The 21341-nt window shown below is 42.5% G+C and overlaps 1 protein-coding gene across 7 annotated transcripts in view; it reads left to right on the top strand.

Moving 5' to 3' along the window:
• The window catches only part of LOC139749847 (tudor domain-containing protein 7-like), a 406719-nt gene that overhangs the window by 204671 nt on the left and 180707 nt on the right, over positions 1–21341 (top strand). For all 7 annotated transcript variants that reach the window (XM_071664170.1, XM_071664167.1, XM_071664165.1 and 4 more), the window contains one exon: positions 7235–7348. In XM_071664170.1, coding sequence (XP_071520271.1) covers positions 7235–7348 — 114 coding nt within the window. The remainder of the gene's footprint in view (positions 1–7234; positions 7349–21341) is intronic.

Genomic DNA, 21341 nt, shown 5'->3' with positions numbered 1-21341 from the left:
GGGAGACCAAAGTGGATATGGAAGAATGGAAAGAATATGATATTGGGGGGCTTGAATATGTAGGAGGGTGAAAGAGAAGCATAGGATTAAGGAGCAATGTTGTACACAAGGGGCAATATTCTGTTGGGACACATGTAAGGCATGTGAGGCTGAGGGGGAGAAAACCACATAAAGGTCTTTGAGGCCTGATTGTGGGTGGGGCTGTGTATTTGATGCATTACATGTGACAACTAAAGCCTGAATATGAGCAATGAGACCTTTCTTCATGTCGTCCTTGTGCAGCCTTGTTAATATAGGAAATCAAAAACAATTCAGAAAAAAAGAATGCAAAGTTGATGTTTCCTCCTTGCAAGATTAAGCAGTATCTGCCCTTTGGATAGCATTCCTATTAACGATAAGAAATAATGCAGACCTAAGAGGGCCTCAGGATTACAGAAATGAATATTATTATGTCAAAACCTATTATCTTTGAGTAATTGCATATAACCATTTTGGTTGTTGTAACTTTGTAACAGACCTGATCTTAATGAGCCAGGTCTCAAAATATTCGCACCCCATAACTTATAATAGTGAACATTTAGGATCAGAATAAGTACAGGAATGGAAAGTATGATGTCCGCAAGCCCAGAACTATATTGATGCATATGTTGATGACATTGGTGGAGGCAGAAGGTTTAGAAGTAGTGCAGCAAGTTTTCATCAGGGTTCACCTCCTTGACCACTTCTGTTGTCTTCTCACCCCTGAAGGATGTCCTTGTAGTACTGCTAGTTCGTTGCCGCTTTATTTCCTTTGTGTAAGAAATCATTTCTAGTCCCATTGCGATAGCCTTGTCATACTTTATAGGAAGGGGTACTGCTGACACATTGAAGGCAGTGATGCTGTAGTTGCATGATTTTCCCTTCTGTAGTTTCACTTAGCATGGGGTAGGTATCTTGTAATTGACCTCATTATCATACTGATAGCATACTTCTACTTGTATGTATTAGCATACTTCTACTTGTATGTATTCACTGGAGTATACCAGGATTTGGCATCACCGAAGTGTAACCCAGCTTCATGCCTCTTGGTGATGTGGTTTTGCAGGACACCAATGTCAACAAACTGGTCCCTCTCCATCTTTACTACTGTAAAGAGGTGTGTTGTCGTACAGTTCTGGATGTAGCTGGTATACAGTGTATGGCCACAAGTGTAGACTTCCAACCAATGTCTGTCAGTAGTGAGGTATAGATGGCTTGGCACTACGAAGATGTGGTCAAAGTTAGTGAAGCTTCCTGCATGAATATACCGTTTGGAGGGTGAAGAACAGGCTTAGATTCTTTGTCTGGCATGCACAGTTTTCATTGAAGATAACCAGCTTGTGCACCATGACCTGGCACATTTTAAAAGACAGATTTTTCATTTCCTTCAAAATGTGTAAATACTTTCCCTTGTCTCTTCCCTTTCATTAACCTCTATTTCTTAATCAAGGCCTACCTTTCATGTAGACTTTTGTCCATGATTGGAGCCTCTAGTGGGGGAAAAAAAAAAAAAAAAAAGCTGACTCACTTTCCAGGTCCCCCCCATCCCCTACGAAACATAATCTTACCCTTCTCTCCAAGACTTTTGCATTTACCTCCCTGACCACCACATCCATAAATAAAGTAAACAGGCTTGATGGCACCACTCATCCTTGATACAGATCAGCCTTCACTTGGAATCACTCACTCTTCTTCCTTCTTACTTACTCATCCCAACCCTCATTTACCCTCTTTTTCAACCCCAGCACCTTCCTCTTGGCCTCCTTCCACTTTCTCTTGCACATCTCTCAAGTATTTCCCTGTAAGGACCATCTAGATACCTCTCTTTTATCTTTCTTTAGCAACTTAACTTCTTCATCCCAACCCTTTTTAATCTGCCCACCTGCCACCTTGTGCATGCCTCATGCATCTCTTGCACATGCCAGCTTTGCATCCCAAAGTATCTCCCATTTCTCACCCACTTCCTTAGCTTTGTATACTCTCACCTTTTGCCATTCTGCTCTCAGTCTCTCTTTGTGATTTTTTTTACACAACTCTCTTTTCCTAGTTCATTTACTCTCACCACTTTCTTTTCACCCATAATGTTTCCTCGTTTCCAAAACCCTTTACAAATATTCACCCTCACTTCCTCAAGGTAATGATCAGACATCCCTCAGTTGCCCTTCTCAGCATATTTACATCCAAAAGTGTCTCTTTTACTTGCCTATCAATTAGTTTTTAATCAGTATTGGCCACTGACCGTTATTCCTACTCGCATACTTACATGTGTCAATGGACAGACAAATGTATATACCCCATGGGTTGGCTTTGAAAATTGGGCAGGGATAAATATATTGATGGACAGACAAGTGTTTATACACCATGGGTGTTTGAGGCTGACCAATGATGTATATACATTTGTCTGTCCATTGACATATTTGTCTCATTATTAGAGCCATGTGAGATTGAAGTCTATGCTATCCTTAACAAGATAAGGTTGGGATACATGTAAAAACCTTAGAAGTTTAGTGTGTGTGTCTTTTAATCTCCATGTGACCTAGGTAGCCAGATGCCCTGCCCAGGGTTTAAAGCTGACCCATGGTGTATTTACATACTTTATGATTGTATGTCCATCCTTTTTTAAACCAAGTATTTCCAATCACAAGACCATTTTCAGTACACAGCTCCATAAATTATTCACCATTTCCTTTCATTCTACTGAGTCTTGCATAAAAGCTGCTGATGCACTCACTCTTCTAATCTAAAAACACTTGCCTCATGATCTGTCTTCAGTGCATAAGCACTGCGTGGGAAGTATACTTTTTCCCCTATCTTTTTATTCTACCGAAAATTTGATGATTCTCTCTCACCCCAACTCTCGTTTGCCCTCTTTTTCACCTGTTGCACCATATATATATATATATATATATATATATATATATATATATTTTTTTTTTTTTTTTGCTTTGTCGCTGTCTCCCGCGTTTGCGAGGTAGCGCAAGGAAACAGACGAAAGAAATGGCCCAACCAACCCCCATACACATGTATATACATACGTCCACACACGCAAATATACATACCTACACAGCTCTCCATGGTTTACCCCAGATGCTTCACATGCCCTGATTCAATCCACTGACAGCACGTCAACCCCGGTATACCACATCGATCCAATTCACTCCATTCCTTGCCCTCCTTTCACCCTCCTGCATGTTCAGGCCCCGATCACACAAAACCTTTTTCACTCCATCTTTCCACCTCCAATTTGGTCTTCCACTTCTCCTCGTTCCCTCCACCTCTGACACATATATCCTCTTGGTCAATCTTTCCTCACTCATTCTCTCCCGTGCCCAAACCATTTTAAAACACCCTCTTCTGTTCTCTCAACCACGCTCTTTTTATTTCCACACATCTCTCTTACCCTTACGTTACTTACTTGATCAAACCACCTCACACCACACATTGTCCTCAAACATCTCATTTCCAGCACATCCATCCTCCTGCACACAACTCTATCCATAGCCCACGCCTCGCAACCATACAACATTGTTGGAACCACTATTCCTTCAAACATACCCATTTTTGCTTTCCGAGATAATGTTCTCGACTTCCACACATTCTTCAAGGCTCCCAGAGTTTTCGCCCCCTCCCCCACCCTATGATCCACTTCCGCTTCCATGGTTCCATCCGCTGCCAGATCCACTCCCAGATATCTAAAACACTTTACTTCCTCCAGTTTTTCTCCATTCAAACTTACCTCCCAATTGACTTGACCCTCAACCCTACTGTACCTAATAACCTTGCTCTTATTCACATTTACTCTTAACTTTCTTCTTTCTCACACTTTACCAAACTCAGTCACCAGCTTCTGCAATTTCTCACATGAATCAGCCACCAGCGCTGTATCATCAGCGAACAACAACTGACTCACTTCCCAAGCTCTCTCATCCCCAACAGACTTCATACTTGCCCCTCTTTCCAAAACTCTTGCATTCACATCCCTAACAACCCCATCCATAAACAAATTAAACAACCATGGAGACATCACACACCCCTGCCGCAAACCTACATTCACTGAGAACCAATCACTTTCCTCTCTTCCTACACGTACACATGCCTTACATCCTCGATAAAAACTTTTCACTGCTTCTAACAACTTGCCTCCACACCATATATTCTTAATAATATATATATTATTATTATTATTATTTTGCTTTGTCGCTGTCTCCCGCGTTTGCGAGGTAGCGCAAGGAAACAGACGAAAGAAATGGCCCAACCCACCCCCACACACAATGTATACACACACACATTTCCACACACGCAAATATACATACCTACACATCTCAATGTACACATATATACATACACAGACACATACATATATACCCATGCACACAATTCACACTGTCTGCCTCCATTCACTCCCATCGCCACCTCGCCACACATGGAATACCATCCCCCTCCCCCCTCATGTGTGCGAGGTAGCACTAGGAAAAGACCACAAAGGCCCCATTCGTTCACACTTAGTCTCTAGCTGCCACGCAATAATGCCCGAAACCACAGCTCCCTTTCCACATCCAGGCCCCACACAACTTTCCATGGTTTACCCCAGACGCTTCACATGCCCTGATTCAATCCACTGACAGCACGTCAACCCCTGGTATACCACATCGATGCAATTCACTCTGTTCCTTGCCCTCCTTTCACTCTCCTGCATGTTCGGGCCCCGATCACACAAAATCTTTTTCACTCCATCTTTCCACCTCCAATTTGGTCTCCCACTTCTCGTTCCCTCCACCTCCGACACATATATCCTCTTGGTCAATCTTTCCTCGCTCATTCTCTCCATGTGACTGAACCATTTCAAAACACCCTCTTCTGCTCTCTCAACCACACTCTTTTTATTACTACACATCTCTCTTACCCTATTATTACTTACTCGATCAAACCACCTCACACCACATATTGTCCTCAAACATCTCATTTCCAGCACATCCACCCTCCTGCGCCCAACTCTATCCATAGCCCATGCCTCGCAACCATACAACATTGTTGGAATCACCATTCCTTCAAACATACCCATTTTTGCTTTCGGAGATAATGTTCTCAACTTCCACACATTCTTCAAGGCTCCCAGAATTTTCGCCCCCTCCCCCACCCTATGATTTACTTCCGCTTCCATGGTTCCATCCGCTGCCAAATCCACTCCCAGATATCTAAAACACTTCACTTCCTCCAGTTTACTCCATTCAAACTTACCTTGCAATTGACTTGACCCTCAACCCTACTGTACCTAATAACCTTGCTCTTATTCACATTTACTCTCAACTTTCTTCTGTCACACACTTTACCAAACTCAGTCACCAGCTTCTGCAGTTTCTCACGTGAATCAGCCACCAGCGCTGTGTCATCAGCGAACAACAACTGACTCACTTCCCAAGCTCCCTCATCCACAACAGACTGCATACTTGCTCCTCTTTCCAAAACTCTTGCATTCACCTCCCTAACAACCCCATCCATAAACAAATTAAACAACCATGGAGACATCACACACCCCTACTGCAAACCTACATTCACTGAGAACCAATCACTTTCCTCTCTTCCTACATGTACACATGCCTTACATCCTCGATAGAAACTTTTCATTGCTTCTAACAACTTGCCTCCCACACCATATATTCTTAATACCTTCCACAGAGCATCTCTATGAACTCTATCATATGCCTTCTCCAGATCCATAAATGCTACATACAAATCCATTTGCTTTCCTAAGTATTTCTCACATACATTCTTCAAAGCAAACACCTGATCCACACATCCTCTACCACTTCTGAAACCACACTGCTCTTCCTCAATCTTAACTGCTGTTTCCCACGTCAGCGAGGTAGGGCATGGAAACAGACGAAGAATGGCCCAACCACCCACATGCACATATATTTATACATAAAAGCCCATACACACACATATACATACATATACCTTTCAATGTATACATACACGTACATACACAGATATATACATATGTGCACATGAACATATTCATACTTGCTGCCTTCATCCATATCCGTTGTCACTCCGCCACACTTGAAATAGCATCCACCCCCTTCTAGCGAGGTAGTGCCAGGAAAAGACCAAAAGGCCACATTTGTTCACACTCAGTCTCAGCTGTCATGTGTAATGCACCATAGCCACAGCTCCTTTCCATGGTTTACCCCAGATGCTTGACATACCCTGGTTCAATCCATTGACAGCATGGTGACCCCGATATACCACATCTTTCCAATTCACTGTGTTCCTTGCGCTCCTTTCAACCCCATACATGTTCAGGCCCTGATTGCTCAAAATTTTTTCTTTCCATCTTTCCATCTCTAATTTGGTCTCCTGGTTTTGCTTGTTCCTCCACTTCTGACACATGTATTCTTTTGTCAACCTTTCCTCACTCATTCTCTCCATATGTCAAAACCATTTCCATACTCCATCTCTGCTTTCTCTACTACACTTTATAGTACAACATCTCCCACTTAACCTTTCATTACTTACTTGATTGAATCACCTCACACCACACACTTTCCCTCACCATTTCATTTCCAACACATTCTCCCTCCTCCACATAACGCTATATGTAGCCCATGCCTTGAAACCATATGATATTATTGGGACTAATATTCCATCAAACATACCCATTTTTGTCCTACCAGATAATGTTCTTTCTTTTCACACTTTCTTCATTGCTCCCTGAACCTTTGCCCCTTCCCCCATTGTATGTCATACCTTTCTCCAGTTTTTCTCCAGTGAAAGTTCCATCCCAGCTAACTTGTCCCTCAACAACCATACTGAACCTAATAACCCTGCTTTTATTCACATTCACTTTCATATTTTTCCTTTCACACACACTTCCAAACTCAGTCAACAACTGTGGTATCTCTCTCAAATCAGCCACCAGTGCTGTATCATCAGTGAACAACATCTGACTCGCTTTCTAGGCCCTCTCATCCCACACAGACTCGCCCCTCTCTCTACTCCATCCATAAACAAATCAATCATGGCCACATCACACTCCCCAGCCACAGATCAACCTTCACTTGGAAACATTCACTCTCCTCTCTTCCCACTCATACACATGCCTTACACCCTTGATAAGAGCATTTGTATGAAGTTTATGTTTAGTGGTTATGAAAAACACCTGTCATTAATGATATTTCATGGCAATTTACATTTCATTTCTTTTCATTTTCAGGCTTTACAGTGTCGTCTACACAATGTACCACCAAGCATAGGACTTAAATGGACAACTCGAGCTTGCCAGCGTCTTTTAGAATTGTCACCAGAAGACTCGCCCTTACTTCTTAAGGTCAGCAATTCTTTACATATTTATCTGTATTTATATATCCATATTTGGTGGCCTTTACTATTCTGGTGCTGAACAGCATGAATATTTTTTGACCAAGGTTTTGTGAAACTGGTTTCTTCAGTCATACTTTGTCAAAGTAATGTTGATTGAGAACATATGAATCAAGGGTAGTGGAATAGCATAACTATCAAAGGGATCTGGGAATTGCTCCCCTTTTGACAATCCTGTGGGGGCTATAAACCCCGTTTCTGTAGAAAACCCTCTTAAAAGGATCACATGATTTTCAACAAAAGAAAGTGGCTTATTCATAGCTGCTTTCAATTAAAGATGCAGGTTGGTAAGGGCATGGAGAATATGAGAGGAATAGATTATGAATATAAGAATGCGGAGGCTGTACATATTTTAAGAAAGGCAAAATTAGTCATGTTTGGTTTGTATGCAATAAAACTGAGCCCAAGATATTGGAGTGAAGTTTGAGATCAGGCAAAAGTGTACGCATTGTTATGTAAGAGATGTGGTGATGATGAGGGATGAGTGGCTGCACTGACACCATGTAATGATAGGTACCTAGAGGCTAGAAACATTCCTTTGAAATATCTTGAAAGAGCACTGATGGATATTTAAGGAAGAATCAGTCTGATTGGTGGGGGATAGAGTAGGAGTGATAGGTAAGTATATTTGTCCTATTCAGAAAAAAACAGTAAGAAAAGAATACATTTGGTTCTAGATTCATGTGGACTCTTTACCTGATGATTTTTCATATATACTGTGCACAAAAGCAAATGAATTAGATAACATAGATAGGATTTTCAGTGTATGTGTGGATGGATGATGGTGAAGTCCCTAAAGCTTGGCAGAGTGGAGGTATAGTTTTATTGTATAAAAGTAAGTTTGAATTGCAGAGCTATTTAGTATGTTGTGTCTGTCTGGTGATTGAGAGGTTTGTGACATGCACAGAGCATCACACTGGAGAGGAACAATGTGGCTTCAGGAGTGGTAGAGGAAGTGTGGATCAGGTGTTAGCTTTTCTGGAGAAGTTTGAATGACTGTATAATTGGTTTTGAGAAGGAGAGAAACATGGTTGTATTAGGTGATTTGAATGCGAAAGTGGGATTTGATGAAAAAGATGTGATAGTTGGTAAATGGGGAGTGCCTGGGGTAAATTAGAATAGAAGTTATCTTGTGGATATTTGTGCTGAGAGGGGTTTATTCCTTGCATCACCTTTTTTCAGCACAAGATGGATCCACAGATATACTTGGATGAGAAATGATGGAAGAGAAGAGCAGAAAGCTTTTATTTGCTATATAGCAATTAATGAAAGATTGAGAAAGACTGTGCTAGAGTCGTGAGAGGATTCTTTAGAGACTCTGACCATTTCGCAGTACATGTAGAGATGAGGACAAGAGAGAAGTGAATGTATGGTGTAAAGAAGAATGGAGAGGTAAAAGTGTTGGCAAGGGAGAAGATGAATCAGAAGAAAATGCAAGGAGTATGAAAGGAAGGTAATTGAAAGCTTTGATAGAAGTGCAGCAAATGGAAGGATGTAGTTGTGTGAGTGAGGTATTTAGAATGTTTAGAGAAATACTATCAAGGGTTGTAGAGTTAGTAGATAGATACAAGGCAGTGAGATATAGGAATAAAAAGGCCAATGCATTGTGGACAGAAGAGATTAGAAATGCTGTGGAAGAGAAGAAAAAGACATATGGTAGATCGTTTGATGGGAATATACCAGTGGAAGTTCGGCAGAGGAGGAAGGAAGAATACAAAATATTTAAGCATAGTTTTAAGAAGCTGATAGAGGAAAGCAAAGAAAGAATATATGAAGATTTTGGAAGGAAGGTAAGTGAAAAGTTTCAGGATAAAAAAAAAATTGTATTGGAAGGAGAAAAAGGAAAGTGGTGGATGTAAGAGTGGAAATGTTAATGTGTGAAAGTAAGGAAGGGGAGTTGCTGAATCAAAAGGAGGAAGTGTAAGAAAAATGGAAAGTATTTTGAAGAACTAGTGAATGCAGGAGAAGGAAAGGCAGCGGCAGTTGTTACATGCTTGGGCATAGAGGATGGATGAGGATACAAGTGCAAGGATCTTTAGCAAAAAGGGAGGTAAGAAGGGCAATAATGAGGTAGGAAAGGCATTTGGAGTGGATGGGATTATGTCTGAAATGCTGAGATATGGAGAAAGTATGATGAGTGGATGCATCTTGTATGTAATTTAGCATGGAAACAGAAGGTTGTGCGTGAGAATTGGGTGAAAGCTATTATCATTCCTCTATTCAAAGGAAAAGGTGCTAAGGATGTAAATAGTAATTATAGGGGAATAAATGAGGAAAGGTTGACAAAGAGGATACATGCAACAGAGGTTGAGGGAACAAAGAGATGCGGGAGACCAAATTGGAGGTGGAAGGATGGAGTGAAAATGATTTTGAGCGATCAGGGCCTGAACATGCAAGAGAGTGAAAGGCATGCAAGGAATAGTGAATTGGAACGATGTGGTATACTGATGTCGACATGCTGTCAGTGGATTGAACCAGGGCATGTGAAGCATGTGGGGTAAACAATGGAAAGGTCTGTGGGGCCCGGATGTGGAAAGGAATCTGGTTTCTGTGCACTAGACATGACAGCTAGAGACTGATTGTGAACGAATGTGGCCTTTGTTGTCTTTTCCTAGCGCTACCTCATGTGCGCTAAAGGGGTAGGGGGATCCCATTCCATCGGTGTCAGGGTGGCGATGGGAATGGATGAAGGCAGCAAGTATGAATATGTAGATGTGTATATATGTATATGTCTATGTATGTATAGGTTGAAATGTATAGGTATGTATATGTGTGTGTGTGGGTGTTATGTATATACATGTGTATGTGGGTGGGTTGGGCCATTCTTTCGTCTGTTTCCTTGCGCTACTTCGCTAATGCGGGAGACAACAGCTAAATATAATGAATAAATAGATGAAATTATTTTGTATTTATTAATTATACTTAATCACTGTTTCCCACGTTTGCGAGGTAGCACCAGGAAACAGATGAAGAATGGCCCATCCACTTACATATATATATATATATATATATATATATATATATATATATATATATATATATATATATATATATATATATTTTTTTTTTTTTGCTTTGTCGCTGTCTCCCGCGTTTGCGAGGTAGCGCAAGGAAACAGACGAAATAAATGGCCCAACCCACCCCCATACACATGTATATACATACGTCCACACACGCAAATATACATACCTACACAGCTTTCCATGGTTTACCCCAGACGCTTCACATGCCTTGATTCAATCCACTGACAGCACGTCAACCCCGGTATACCACATCGCTCCAATTCACTCTATTCCTTGCCCTCCTTTCACCCTCCTGCATGTTCTTTCATACTATTTGCCATTTCACGTGTCAGCGAGGTAGCGTTAAGAACAGAGGACTGGGCCTTTTTTGGAATATCCTCACCTGCCCCCCTCTGTTCCTTCTTTTGGAAAATTAAAAAAAACGAGAGGGGAGGATTTCCAGCCCCCCGCTCCCTCCCCCTTTAGTCGCCTTCTACGACACGCAGGGAATACATGGGAAGCATTCTTAATCCCCTATCCCCAGGGATATATATATATATATATATATATATATATATATATATATATATATATATATATATATATATATATATTCTTTTTCTTTCAAACTATTCGCCATTTCCCGCATTAGCGAGGTAGCGTTAAGAACAGAGGACTGGGCCTTTGAGGGAATACCCTCACCTGGCCCAATTCTCTGTTCCTTCTTTTGGAAAAAAAAAAGAAAAAAAAAGTGCAAAGTGAGAGGGTTAGGGAAAATGATTTGGTAAACAGAGAAGAGGTAGTGAAAGCTTTGCGGAAGATGAAAGCCGGCAAGGCAGCAGGTTTGGATGGTATTGCAGTGGAATTTATTAAAAAAGGGGGTGACTGTATTGTTGACTGGTTGGTAAGGTTATTTAATGTATGTATGACTCATGGTGAGGTGCCTGAGGATTGGCGGAATGCGTGCATAGTGCCATTGTACAAAGGCAAAGGGGATAAGAGTGAGTGCTCAAATTACAGAGGTATAAGTTTGTTGAGTATTCCTGGTAAATTATATGGGAGGGTATTGATTGAGAGGGTGAAGGCATGTACAGAGCATCAGATTGGGGAAGAGCAGTGTGGTTTCAGAAGTGGTAGAGGATGTGTGGATCAGGTGTTTGCTTTGAAGAATGTATGTGAGAAATACTTAGAAAAGCAAATGGATTTGTATGTAGCATTTATGGATCTGGAGAAGGCATATGATAGAGTTGATAGAGATGCTCTGTGGAAGGTATTAAGAATATATGGTGTGGGAGGAAAGTTGTTAGAAGCAGTGAAAAGTTTTTATCGAGGATGTAAGGCATGTGTACGTGTAGGAAGAGAGGAAAGTGATTGGTTCTCAGTGAATGTAGGTTTGCGGCAGGGGTGTGTGATGTCTCCATGGTTGTTTAATTTGTTTATGGATGGGGTTGTTAGGGAGGTAAATGCAAGAGTTTTGGAAAGAGGGGCAAGGATGAAGTCTGTTGTGGATGAGAGAGCTTGGGAAGTGAGTCAGTTGTTGTTCGCTGATGATACAGCGCTGGTGGCTGATTCATGTGAGAAACTGCAGAAGTTGGTGACTGAGTTTGGTAAAGTGTGTGGAAGAAGAAAGTTAAGAGTAAATGTGAATAAGAGCAAGGTTATTAGGTACAGTAGGGTTGAGGGTCAAGTCAATTGGGAGGTGAGTTTGAATGGAGAAAAACTGGAGGAAGTGAAGTGTTTTAGATATCTGGGAGTGGATCTGGCAGCGGATGGAACCATGGAAGTGGAAGTGGATCATAGGGTGGGGGAGGGGCTAAAATTCTGGGGGCCTTGAAGAATGTGTGGAAGTCGAGAACATTATCTCGGAAAGCAAAAATGGGTATGTTTGAAGGAATAGTGGTTCCAACAATGTTGTATGGTTGCGAGGCGTGGGCTATGGATAGAGTTGTGCACAGGAGGATGGATGTGCTGGAAATGAGATGTTTGAGGACAATGTGTGGTGTGAGGTGGTTTGATCGAGTGAGTAACGTAAGGGTAAGAGAGATGTGTGGAAATAAAAAGAGCGTGGGTGAGAGAGCAGAAGAGGGTGTTTTGAAGTGGTTTGGGCACATGGAGAGAATGAGTGAGGAAAGATTGACGAAGAGGATATATGTGTCGGAGGTGGAGGGAACGAGGAGAAGAGGGAGACCAAATTGGAGGTGGAAAGATGGGGTGAAAAAGATTTTGTGTGATCGGGGCCTGAACATGCAGGAGGGTGAAAGGAGGGCAAGGAATAGAGTGAATTGGAGCGATGTGGTATACAGGGGTTGACGTGCTGTTAGTGGATTGAATCAAGGCATGTGAAGCGTCTGGGGTAAACCATGGAAAGCTGTGTAGGTATGTATATTTGCGTGTGTGGACGTATGTATATACATGTGTATGGGGGGGGTTGGGCCATATCTTTCGTCTGTTTCCTTGCGCTACCTCGCAAACGCGGGAGACAGCGACAAAGTATAATAGAAATAAATAATATATATATATATATATATATATATATTTTTTTTTTTTTCACTGCTTCTAACAACTTGCCTCCCACACTATATATTCTTAATACCTTCCACAGAGCATCTCTATCAACTCTATCATATGCCTTCTCCAGATCCATAAATGCTACATACAAATCCATTTGCTTTTCTAAGTATTTCTCACATACATTCTTCAAAGCAAACACCTGATCCACACATCCTCTACCACTTCTGAAACCACACTGCTCTTCCCCAATCTGATGCTCTGTACATGCCTTCACCCTCTCAATCAATACCCTCCCATACAATTTGCCAGGAATACTCAACATATCGAGGATGTAAGGCATGTGTACGTGTAGGAAGAGAGGAAAGTGATTGGTTCTCAGTGAATGTAGGTTTGCGGCAGGGGTGTGTGATGTCTCCATGGTTGTTTAATTTGTTTATGGATGGGGTTGTTAGGGAGGTGAATGCAAGAGTTTTGGAAAGAGGGGCAAGGATGAAGTCTGTTGGGGATGAGAGAGCTTGGGAAGTGAGTCGGTTGTTGTTCGCTGATGATACAGCGCTGGTGGCTGATTCATGTGAGAAACTGCAGAAGCTGGTGACTGAGTTTGGTAAAGTGTGTGAAAGAAGAAAGTTAAGAGTAAATGTGAATAAGAGCAAGGTTATTAGGTACAGTAGGGTTGAGGGTCAAGTCAATTGGGAGGTGAGTTTGAATGGAGAAAAACTGGAGGAAGTGAAGTGTTTTAGATATCTGGGAGTGGATCTGGCAGCGGATAGAAACATGGAAGCGGAAGTGGATCATAGGGTGGGGGAGGGGGCGAAAATTCTGGGAGCCTTGAAGAATGTGTGGAAGTCGAGAACATTATCTCGGAAAGCAAAAATGGGTATGTTTGAAGGAATAGTGGTTCCGACAATGTTGTATGGTTGCGAGGCGTGGGCTATGGATAGAGATGTGCGCAGGAGGATGGATGTGCTGGAAATGAGATGTTTGAGGACAATGTGTTGTGTGAGGTGGTTTGATCGAGTAAGTAATGTAAGGGTAAGAGAGATGTGTGGAAATAAAAAGAGCGTGGTTGAGAGAGCAGAAGAGGGTGTTTTGAAATGGTTTGGGCACATGGAGAGAATGAGTGAGGAAAGATTGACCAAGAGGATATATGTGTCGGAGGTGGAGGGAATGAGGAGAAGTGGGAGACCAAATTGGAGGTGGAAAGATGGAGTGAAAAAGATTTTGAGTGATCGGGGCCTGAACATGCAGGAGGGTGAAAGGAGGGTAAGGAATAGAGTGAATTGGATCGATGTGGTATACCGGGGTTGACGTGCTGTCAGTGGATTGAATTCAGGGCATGTGAAGCGTCTGGGGTAAACCATGGAAAGCTGTGTAGGTATGTATATTTGCGTGTGTGGACGTGTATGTATATACGTGTGTATGGGGTTGGGTTGGCCCATTTCTTTCGTCTGTTTCCTTGCGCTACCTCGCAAACGCGGGAGACAGCGACAAAGCAGAAAAAAAAAAAAAAAGAATTTATGGATCTGGAGAAGGCATATGATAGAGTTGATAGAGATGCTCTGTGGAAGGTATTAAGAATATATGGTGTGGGAGGCAAGTCGTTAGAAGCAGTGAAAAGTTTTTATCGAGGATGTAAGGCATGTGTACGTGTAGGAAGAGAGTTAAGTAATTGGTTCTTAGTGAATGTAGGTTTGCGGCAGGGGTGTGTGATGTCTCCATGGTTGTTTAATTTGTTTATGGATGGGGTTGTTAGGGAGGTGAATGCAAGAGTTTTGGAAAGAGGGGCAAGTATGAAGTCTGTTGTGGATGAGAGAGCTTGGGAAGTGAGTCAGTTGTTGTTCGCTGATGATACAGCGCTGGTGGCTGATTCATGTGAGAAACTGCAGAAGCTGGTGACTGAGTTTGGTAAAGTGTGTGAAAGAAGAAAGTTAAGAGTAAATGTGAATAAGAGCAAGGTTATTAGGTACAGTAGGGTTAAGGGTCAAGTCAATTGGGAGGTAAGTTTGAATGGAGAAAAACTGGAGGAAGTAAAGTGTTTTAGATATCTGGGAGTGGATCTGTCAGCGGATGGAACTATGGAAGCGGAAGTGAATCATAGGGTGGGGGGCGAAAATCCTGGGAGCCTTGAAGAATGTGTGGAAGTCGAGAACATTATCTCGGAAAGCAAAAATGGGTATGTTTGAATGAATAGTGGTTCCAACAATGTTGTATGGTTGTGAGGCGTGGGCTATGGATAGAGTTGTGCTCAGGAGGGTGGATGTGCTGGAAATGAGATGTTTTAGGACAATGTGTGGTGTGAGGTGGTTTGATCGAGTAAGTAATGTAAGGGTAAGAGAGATGTGTGGAAATAAAAAGAGCATGGTTGAGAGAGCAGAAGAGGGTGTTTTGAAATGGTTTGGTCACATGGAGAGAATGAGTGAGGAAAGAGTGACCAAGAGGATATATGTGTCGGAGGTGGAGGGAACGAGCAGAAGTGGGAGACCAAATTGGAGGTGGAAAGATGGAGTGAAAAAGATTTTGAGTGATCGGGGCCTGAACATGCAGGAGGGTGAAAGGCGGGCAAGGAATAGAGTGAATTGGATCGATGTGGTATACCGGGGTTGACGTGCTGTCAGTGGATTGAATCAGGGCATGTTAAGCGTCTGGGGTAAACCATGGAAAGTTGTGTGGGGCCTGGATGTGGAAAGGGAGCTGTGGTTTCGGGCATTATTGCATGTCAGCTAGAGACTGAGTGTGAACGAATGGGGCCTTTGTTGTCTTTTCCTAGCGCTACCCCGCACACATGAGAGGGGGAGGGGGATGGTATTCCATGTGTGGCGAGGTGGCGATGGGAATGAATAAAGGCAGACAGCGTGAATTGTGTGCATGTATATATATGTATGTGTCTGTGTGTGTATATATATGTGTACATTGAGATGTATAGGTATGTATTTTTGCGTGTGGACGTGTATGTATATACATGTGTATGGGGGTGGGTTGGGCCATTTCTTTCGTCTGTTTCCTTGCGCTACCTTGCAAACGCGGGAGGCAGCGACAAAGCAAAATAAATAAATAAATTCTTTTCTTTCTTTTAAACAATTCGCCATTTCCCGCGTTAGCGAGGTAGCGTTAGGAACAGAGGACTGGGCCTTTTTTGGAATATCCTCACCTGGCCCCCCTCTGTTCCTTCTTTTGGAAAATTAAAAAAAAAAGAGAGGGGAGGATTTCCAGCCCCCCGCTCCCTCCCCTTTTAGTTGCCTTCTACGACACGCAGGGAATACGTGGGAAGTATTCTTAATCCCCTATCCCCAGGGATAAAATAGATAAATAAATATATATATAATTATATTATTTTATTATACTTTGTCGCTGTCTCCCGCGTTTGCGAGGTAGTGCAAGGAAACAGACGAAAGAAATGGCCCAACCCACCCCCATACACATGTATATACATACGTCCACACACGCAAATATACGTACCTACACAGCTCTCCATGGTTTACCCCAGACGCTTCACATGCCTTGATTCAATCCACTGACAGCACGTCAACCCCGGTATACCACATCGCTCCAATTCACTCTATTCCTTGCCCTCCTTTCACCCTCCTGCATGTTCAGGCCCCGATCACACAAAATCTTTTTCACTCCATCTTTCCACCTCCAATTTGGTCTCCCTCTTCTCCTCGTTCCCTCCACCTCCGACACATATATCCTCTTGGTCAATCTTTCCTCACTCATTCTCTCCATGTGCCCAAACCATTTCAAAACACCCTCTTCTGCTCTCTCAACCACGCTCTTTTTATTTCCACACATCTCTCTTACCCTTACGTTACTTACTCGATCAAACCACCTCACACCACACATTGTCCTCAAACATCTCATTTCCAGCACATCCATCCTCCTGCGCACTACTCTATCCATATCCCACACCTCGCAACCACACAACATTGTTGGAACCACTATTCCTTCAAACATACCCATTTTTGCTTTCCGAGATAATGTTCTCGACTTCCACACATTCTTCAAGGCTCCCAGGATTTTCGCCCCCTCCCCCACCCTATGATCCACTTCCGCTTCCATGGTTCCATCCGCTGCCAGATCCACTCCCAGATATCTAAAACACTTTACTTCCTCCAGTTTTTCTCAAAATTCAAACTTACCTCCCAATTGACTTGACCCTCAACCCTACTGTACCTAATTACCTTGCTCTTATTCACATTTACTCTTAACTTTCTTCTTTCACACACTTTACCAAACTCAGTCACCAGCTTCTGCAGTGTCTCACATGAATCAGCCACCAGCGCTTTATCATCAGCGAACAACAACTGACTCACTTCCCAAGCTCTCTCATTCCCAACAGACTTAATACTTGCCCCTCTTTCCAAAACTCTTGCATTCACCTCCCTAACAACCCCATCCATAAACAAATTAAACAACCATGGAGACATCACACACCCCTGCCGCAAACCTACATTCACTGAGAACCAATCACTTTCCTCTCTTCCTACACGTACACATGCCTTACATCCTCGATAAAAACTTTTCACTGCTTCTAACAACTTGCCTCCCACACCGTATATTCTTAATACCTTCCACAGAGCACCTCTATCAACTCTATCATATGCCTTCTCCAGATCCATAAATGCTACATACAAATCCATTTGCTTTTCTAAGTATTTCTCACATACATTCTTCAAAGCAAACACCTGATCCACACATCCTCTCCCACTTCTGAAACCACACTGCTCTTCCCCAATCTGATGCTCTGTACATGCCTTCACCCTCTCAATCAATACCCTCCCATATAATTTACCAGGAATACTCAACAAACTTATACCTCTGTAATTTGAGCACTCACTCTTATCCCCTTTGCCTTTGTACAATGGCACTATGCACGCATTCCGCCAATCCTCAGGCACCTCACCATGAGTCATACATACATTAAATAACCTTACCAACCAGTCAATAATACAGTCACCCCCTTTTTTAATAAGTTCCACTGCAATACCATCCAAACCTGCTGCCTTGCCGGCTTTCATCTTCCGCAAAGCTTTTACTACCTCTTCTCTGTTTACCAAATCATTTTCCCTAACCCTATCACTTTGCACACCACCTCGACCAAAACACCCTATATCTGCCACTCTATCATCAAACACATTCAACAAACCTTCAAAATACTCACTTCATCTCCTTCTCACATCACCACTACTTGTTATCACCTCCCCATTTGCGCCCTTCACTGAAGTTCCCATTTGCTATCTTGTCTTACGCACTTTATTTACCTCCTTCCAGAACATCTTTTTATTCTCCCTAAAATTTAATGATAGTCTCTCACCCCAACTCTCATTTGCCCTCTTTTTCACCTCTTGCACCTTATATATATATTTCTTTCTTTCTTTTAAACTATTCGCCATTTCCCGCGTTAGCGAGGTAGCATTAAGAACAGAGGACTGGGCCTTTGAGGGAATACCCTCACCTGGCCCAATATATATATATATATATATATATATATATATATATATATATATATATATATATATATATATATATATGGGAAACAGAAGAAGGAGTCACGCGGGGAGTGCTCATCCTCCTCGAAGGCTCAGAGTGGGGTGCCTAAATGTGTGTGGATGTAACCAAGATGTGAAAAAAGGAGAGATAGGTAGTATGTTTGAGGAAAGGAACCTGGATGTTTTGGCTCTGAGTGAAACGAAGCTCAAGGGTAAAGGGGAAGAGTGGTTTGGAAATGTCTGGGGAGTGAAGTCAGGGGTTAGTGAGAGGACAAGAGCAAGGGAAGGAGTAGCAATACTCCTGAAACAGGAGTTGTGGGAGTATGTGATAGAATGTAAGAAAGTAAATTCTCGATTAATATGGGTAAAATTGAAAGTTGATGGAGAGAGGTGGGTGATTATTGGTGCATATGTACCTGGGCATGAGAAGAAAGATCATGAGAGGCAAGTGTTTTGGGAGCAGCTGAATGAGTGTGTTAGCGGTTTTGATGCACGAGACCGGGTTATAGTGATGGGTGATTTGAATGCAAAGGTGAGTAATGTGGCAGTTGAGGGAATAATGGGTATGCATGGGGTGTTCAGTGTTGTAAATGGAAATGGTGAAGAGCTTGTAGATTTATGTGCTGAAAAAGGACTGATGATTGGGAATACCTGGTTTAAAAAGCGAGATATACATAAGTATACTTATGTAAGTAGGAGAGATGGCCAGAAAGCGTTATTGGATTACGTGTTAATTGACAGGCGTGCGAAAGAGAGACTTTTGGATGTTAATGTGCTGAGAGGTGCAACTGGAGGGATGTCTGATCATTATCTTGTGGAGGCTAAGGTGAAGATTAGTATGGGTTTTCAGAAAAGAGGAGTGAATGTTGGGGTGAAGAAGGTGGTGAGAGTAAGTGAGCTTGGGAAGGAGACCTGTGTGGGGAAGTACCAGGAGAGACTGTGTACAGAATGGAAAAAGGTGAGAACAATGGAAGTAAGGGGAGTGGGGGAGGAATGGGATGTATTTAGGGAATCAGTGATGGATTGCGCAAAAGATGCTTGTGGCATGAGAAGAGTGGGAGGTGGGCTGTTTAGAAAGGGTAGTGAGTGGTGGGATGAAGAAGTAAGAGTATTAGTGAAAGAGAAGAGAGAGGCATTTGGACGATTTTTGCAGGGAAAAAATGCAATTGAGTGGGAGAAGTATAAAAGAAAGAGACAGGAGGTCAAGAGAAAGGTGCAAGAGGTGAAAAAAAGGGCAAATGAGAGTTGGGGTGAGAGACTATCAGTAAATTTTAGGGAGAATAAAAAGATGTTCTGGAAGGAGGTAAATAGGGTGCGTAAGACAAGGGAGCAAATGGGAACTTCAGTGAAGGGCGTAAATGGGGAGGTGATAACAAGTAGCGGTGATGTGAGAAGGAGATGGAATGAGTATTTTGAAGGTTTGTTGAATGTGTCTGATGACAGAGTGGCAGATATAGGGTGTTTTGGTCGAGGTGGTGTGCAAAGTGAGAGGGTTAGGGAAAATGATTTGGTAAACAGAGAAGAGGTAGTAAAAGCTTTGCGGAAGATGAAAGCCGGCAAGGCAGCAGGTTTGGATGGTATTGCAGTGGAATTTATTAAAAAAGGGGGTGACTGTATTGTTGACTGGTTGGTAAGGTTATTTAATGTATGTATGACTCATGGTGAGGTGCCTGAGGATTGGCGGAATGCGTGCATAGTGCCATTGTACAAAGGCAAAGGGGATAAGAGTGAGTGCTCAAATTACAGAGGTATAAGTTTGTTGAGTATTCCTGGTAAATTATATGGGAGGGTATTGATTGAGAGGGTGAAGGCATGTACAGAGCATCAGATTGGGGAAGAGCAGTGCGGTTTCAGAAGTGGTAGAGGATGTGTGGATCAGGTGTTTGCTTTGAAGAATGTATGTGAGAAATACTTAGAAAAGCAAATGGATTTGTATGTAGCATTTATGGATCTGGAGAAGGCATATGATAGAGTTGATAGAGATGCTCTGTGGAAGGTATTAAGAATATATGGTGTGGGAGGCAAGTTGTTAGAAGCAGTGAAAAGTTTTTATCGAGGATGTAAGGCATGTGTACGTGTAGGAAGAGAGGAAAGTGATTGGTTCTCAGTGAATGTAGGTTTGCGGCAGGGGTGTGTGATGTCTCCATGGTTGTTTAATTTGTTTATGGATGGGGTTGTTAGGGAGGTAAATGCAAGAGTCCTGGAAAGAGGGGCAAGTATGAAGTCTGTTGGGGATGAGAGAGCTTGGGAAGTGAGTCAGTTGTTGTTCGCTGATGATACAGCACTGGTGGCTGATTCATGTGAGAAACTGCAGAAGCTGGTGACTGAGTTTGGTAAAGTGTGTGGAAGAAGAAAGTTAAGAGTAAATGGGAATAAGAGCAAGGTTATTAGGTACAGTAGGGGTGAGGGTCAAGTCAATTGGGAGGTGAGTTTGAATGGAGAAAAACTGGAGGAAGTGAAGTGTTTTAGATATCTGGGAGTGGATCTGGCAGCGGATGGAACCATGGAAGCGGAAGTGGATCATAGGGTGGGGGAGGGGGCGAAAATTTTGGGAGCCTTGAAAAATGTGTGGAAGTCGAGAACATTATCTCGGAAAGCAAAAATGGGTATGTTTGAAGGAATAGTGGTTCCAACAATGTTGTATGGTTGCGAGGCGTGGGCTATGGATAGAGATGTGCGCAGGAGGATGGATGTGCTGGAAATGAGATGTTTGAGGACAATGTGTGGTGTGAGGTGGTTTGATCGAGTAAGTAACGTAAGGGTAAGAGAGATGTGTGGAAATAAAAAGAGCGTGGTTGAGAGAGCAGAAGAGGGTGTTTTGAAATGGTTTGGGCACATGGAGAGAATGAGTGAGGAAAGATTGACGAAGAGGATATATGTGTCGGAGGTGGAGGGAACGAGGAGAAGAGGGAGACCAAATTGGAGGTGGAAAGATGGAGTGAAA

This window comes from Panulirus ornatus, chromosome 8 (assembly GCF_036320965.1).
Source record: "Panulirus ornatus isolate Po-2019 chromosome 8, ASM3632096v1, whole genome shotgun sequence".
Lineage (NCBI taxonomy): Eukaryota > Metazoa > Arthropoda > Malacostraca > Decapoda > Palinuridae > Panulirus > Panulirus ornatus.
Note: the sequence above shows the minus strand (reverse complement) of the source record. Positions and strands in the feature narration are given on the sequence as shown.